The sequence below is a fragment of the Protobothrops mucrosquamatus genome, unplaced genomic scaffold, assembly GCF_001527695.2.
Source record: "Protobothrops mucrosquamatus isolate PMUCROS unplaced genomic scaffold, P.Mucros_1.0 scaffold_108, whole genome shotgun sequence".
In the NCBI taxonomy this organism is placed as follows: domain Eukaryota; kingdom Metazoa; phylum Chordata; class Lepidosauria; order Squamata; family Viperidae; genus Protobothrops; species Protobothrops mucrosquamatus.
The window spans coordinates 61,123-65,724 of record NW_015386184.1 but is presented as its reverse complement, the minus strand read 5'-3'; the positions used below and the strand labels follow the sequence as shown (position 1 = coordinate 65,724).

Here is a 4,602-nt window from a genome sequence, read left to right as displayed (position 1 = left end):
CCTACATCCTTACGGTAACCAATCATAGCGTAGATTGCCTCATGCAGGAGCAGATAAGAAAGTCAGGAACACAGGAATATTGTGAGGTAAAATTAAATAGTTTAGAGAACATACGGATGAAAAAAGGGAAACGCCCCCTTCATACTTAGGCAACCAATCATAGCACGGATTGCCTCACGGCATGAGTCAGCACTCTCTAACTAATAAACTACAACTGTGTGTTCTGGCCTCTCATACACTTGACTGTTCCAGCTACTAAATTCGATATCTTAACAAAGCTTTTGCTATGTGGAAGAGAAAAACTGGCACACGCCTGGCCCAAGTATAAACCTATCAGGAGAACAGCCAAAATCCCCAGGCGAAAATTACCAAGAACAAAGTAAACAAGAGATTATTATAAGAATAAAGGTGAGAAATAAAAAAAAATAGAGAAAGGGAAAAGAGGGCACCATATATATGCTCTGAGGACCAGGTTGTGAGGACCAGACTTTTTTCAGCACTGTCTAAGTTTGAATGGTTGCAGAATGAATGGTCGTAAATCAAGGATTTTGTAGAATATTCACAGGATACCAAAAAATAAACTTTGCTGCCCTCCTGTGGCTGAGAATTTGATCGGCGAAATCTGATAGCCATGGCCTCACTTGATAGCGAGATCTCTCTCTCTCTCTCTCCCACCCTCCCTCCCTCTCTTACCCCCTCTCCCCCTCTATCTAATCTCTTTATCTGCCTATCATCTACGTATCTATCTATGTCTGTCTGTCTGTGTCTGTCTCTCTGTCTGTCTGTCTGTCTGTCTATCTATCTATATCCAGCTTCAATAATTTATCATCTATGATATAATATCTATCCATCTATATTTATCCATCTATCCATCTTTATCTCTCTATCCATTCTCTCTCTCCCTCCCTCCCTCCCTCATCCAGCCCCCCCCCAGCCTCCAGCCCCCCAGGAGGGCGGCCAGAGCATCACCTGGGGCTCCAGTGGGGAAATGGAGCGTTGAGAATCCTCCGCGTGCTGCATATACCCCAAACCCTGGTGAGGGAGGGTCTCACCTAGTTGTTTCAGGGAGACGCTGAAAAGGAGGGACGGAGGAATGGCTTTGTTGAGGAGGGGGCCAACCAGGGACTCCTTAAAAGGAGGAGGGTGTAATGGGCAGGTGGGGGCCCTGATGGCCTCCCGGCCCCTGTCCGCTTCCTGGCTCCCACAGGGAGAAACCATTCCCAGATAGCCAGGCAAGGACTCTCCCCGAGTCTTAAGATCTGCCTTTCCCAATGACTGAATCTTCCTAGCTGCTCCCCTAATTTCTGGGCTTCGTTTCCCGGGGAGACTGTTTGCCAGGAAATCCCCCCTGATGGGCCCATCCTGAGGCCCCATTAAGCTCCATGGAGAAAATAGAGACAACCGAGATGCCGTTTCTTCAGGATCTCGGGGCTCCTGAGAGGGACCCCCAAATTCCCAGAGTAGGGGGTTTAGCTGCTACTTGGAAAACTCAGCAACCAGAAAGCACTTCCTGGACCCAGCCCTCCCTCCGACCCCCGTGCCTTCTTTAGCAGGATGCCGCCATCTTGCCCAGAGGGGGGGTGCCAATCGGCTGTGGGGGCAGGGAAGGGGTGCTGAGGCCCAGCAGGTTCCACCCCCCCTTCGGTTCCAGTGAGGGGGAGGGGAGAGCATCTGAGCCTCAGTGGGTGGTCCCCCCTAAAAGCCACCCTCCCCCCCTAAAGCCGAGCCCTGCCAGGAAGGGGACTGGGGGGTCTGGAGCTTTGGGCCTCAACCGTCTCCTGGGGGCCCCAAAGAAACAAGGCCAGTCATGCTAGGCAGAATTTATTGGACCTTCTGGCCCATCAGGAGCAGCAAAACCAGATCCAGCTACAGAGAGCATCCGTTGAGCGAAGGGGGCAGAGCAGAGATTGGGGCAGGCAGGGTGGGGGAGGTGGGGGGGGGCTTTCTTGCTTCTCCAGACTTCACTCAGCTGCATCTTCAGACTATGCCTCGCAGACGAAAGGATTTCGTTGTCCACAGTAAACATTGACCCACTTACGAAAATCTGAATAAAAAAGGGAAATTATGATCACTTTCTGCAGAGATTACCTGAGAGTCCCAGAAGATCTTTTCAGAGGCTCCTGGCTCATTTGCAGGAGGACATGAAGATACCACAGGTGGAGACTCTCATCCCCTAAAACAGGCTGGGGGTTCAACAGGTTCTTCTAACCCAGATAAGTTACCTGGCCCTCAAGTTTCATTCATATCTTTTATCTCTTTTTTAATTTAATTTTTATTCATTTATATGTATCCCACCTCTTTACTTTACAACTAACCCAAGGCAGCAAACATATTCAACACACCTTCCTCCTCCTCTTTTCCCCACAACAACAACCCTGTGAGGTGGGTTGGGCAGAGAAAGGGAGGGGCTGGTCCAAAGTCAGCCAGTCGGCTTTAGCGCCTAAGGTGGGACTAGAACTCCCCGTCTCCTGTTTCTAGCCTGGTGCCTTCACCAGAGACCAAATTGCTCTTTTGATTGGTTTATAGTTCGACCAGGCATGTGTTAATATTTCCCTTCTACACAGACACACAAAATGTGGCCGAGGTTCTTCTCACCGCAATGGGGTGTTGAAGATTGATCTACATCTGAGCAAGCAAACCAGGGGGGAAAAGCCAGATGCCCTGAGACAATGATGGCCTTTCGGAACAAGGTTAAGATGGAGCTTGTTAGTTGCATTATGAGCTGATGGCCCCGTAATAATTTTCATACAGAGCTCCAGTCCCGTTTTTAACGGTTTCTCCCATGGTTGTGTCGTGTTCCCTTGTCTGTGCAGAGTGAAGGACTGAGGCAGCTCAGAGATCCAGGAGGTCAAGAAAGGTCCCCAGTGGCCAAGGGGGGGGGGGGGGCTGCGAGAAGGATCCCCTGGGGTCCTCATGGAGGGAAGGGCACCCTCCTTGACCTAACACCATGTGAACCACCGCATGGACTTACCTGTCCCTTTTTCCAGCCCAAGACACGTTTTGGATTCTGCTTCAATCCAGTTCTCATAACTGACACTGGAGCCATCACTCCACTCTGAGGTGCATTGCTGGAAAGAGAAGGAGGCCCCGTGAGCCAATTGAGGAGGGGGCTCTGGCTACCCGGGCAGAAAAGTGGGTAGGTTTAAAAGGGCAGAGCAAATGTATCCTCCCTCCTTCCCCCCCCCTCTCTCTCTCTCCTTCTCCCTCTCTCCTTCTCTCTCTCTCTCTTTCTATCTCTTTCTCTTTCTATCTATCTCTCTCTCTCTTTCTCTCTCCTTCTCCCTCTCTATCTCTCTTTCTATCTCTTTGTATCTCTCTCTTTCCTTCTCCCTCTCTCTCTCTCCATCCACCCCAGCTGACCCGGAGCAGCTAAGCAGGGTTCCACTTGGGGACTGCCTGGAGTGGAGACAGTCAGGAGATCCAGAGGGAAAACGGCCTGGAGGGGTCCCAGGAGTCACCAGCTCAGCTTGGGGGCCACTTTGCCCCATGCCCCACGTGGTGACCGCTCCGAACGACCCTCCTTGGTCTCCGGAAGAGAAAGAGCGCCAAAGTCCAATGAAATTAATTAATATTTCTATTCTATTCTATTCATCCCCCAGGTGTGGAGCCCATCCAAGGGGCCCTCCAGAGGGAGGAAGGCCTGGGGGCCGAGATGGGGGCCAGGGCAGGATCCGGCCCTTCAAGACCGCAGTGGGTCCTTCAGGAGGAAGGAAGGATTTGGGGAGGGGGGAGAGAGAGAGTGTGTAAAGCTTTTCTGCTTTGGTTTTCTCTGCCGTTGTCCCAGGCAGGAACATTGAATAGGGAGACCTCTGCCTCCCATTGGGAGATTCTTCCAAAACAAAACCACAAACCTTTAGAAACAGGAAAGGGGAATCGATAAAGATTAGCATTAGAGAGGACCTGCAATCAGTGCTCGACTTACAACAGTTCATTTAGTGAGCATTCAAAGTTACGACGTCACTGGAAAAAGGGGCCATTTTTCACACTGAAACCACGTTGGTGTCCTTGTGCTCACAGGATCGAAATTCAGATGCTTGGCAACCGACTCGTGTTTACGACGGTCACAGTGTCCCCAGGATGACAGGAACCCCTTTGGCGACCGTCTGACAAGCAAAGCCGGATTTATTTAATAACCATGTTACTAACTTCACTACAGTGATCCACTCACCGACTGTGGCCAGAAAAGTCACAAAATGGAGGAAAACTCACTTAAGAAATGTTTCACTTAGCAACAGAAATTCTGGACTCAGTTATGGTCCTAAAGTTGAGGACTACCTTGACTTCGCCTTGAACCCTCAGCCCGATCCAGATATAGAAATCGAGTCTCTTCATGTTATCAGCGACCAGCTGGGCCACAAAGTCTGCTTCTCCGGAGCTTTCGATAGAGACCAGATGCCCGCCCTTCGCCTGCTCCATGCAGAACCTCTGGGAGAGACCGACAAGAGAGAAAGACATTTGTTCAGCTGAGAAGCAGATGTTTTTGTGTGTGTGTGTGTGTGTTTGTCTTTCTGCCTCTGAGAACAGAGCAGGGATCGGACTGCTTGATCCTGGCCACCCTCAGGATCTCCTTGACCCCCACAGTTGCCCTCCCTGAACAGACCC

At 50.6% G+C, this 4,602-nt stretch overlaps 1 protein-coding gene across 1 annotated transcript in view; it reads right to left on the bottom strand.

Annotated features, from left to right (window-relative positions):
- Window positions 1-1,942: 1,942 nt before the first annotated feature.
- LOC107287561 (snaclec coagulation factor IX/factor X-binding protein subunit A) overlaps window positions 1,943-4,602 on the bottom strand; it is a 6,515-nt gene continuing 3,855 nt past the window's right edge. Inside the window, exons 4-6 of the mRNA XM_015816085.1 lie at window positions 4,276-4,425; window positions 2,972-3,068; window positions 1,943-2,044 (exon numbers count right to left, since the gene is read on the bottom strand). Of these exons, the coding sequence (XP_015671571.1) occupies window positions 1,983-2,044; window positions 2,972-3,068; window positions 4,276-4,425 (309 nt within the window). The 3' untranslated portion in view covers window positions 1,943-1,982. The remainder of the gene's footprint in view (window positions 2,045-2,971; window positions 3,069-4,275; window positions 4,426-4,602) is intronic.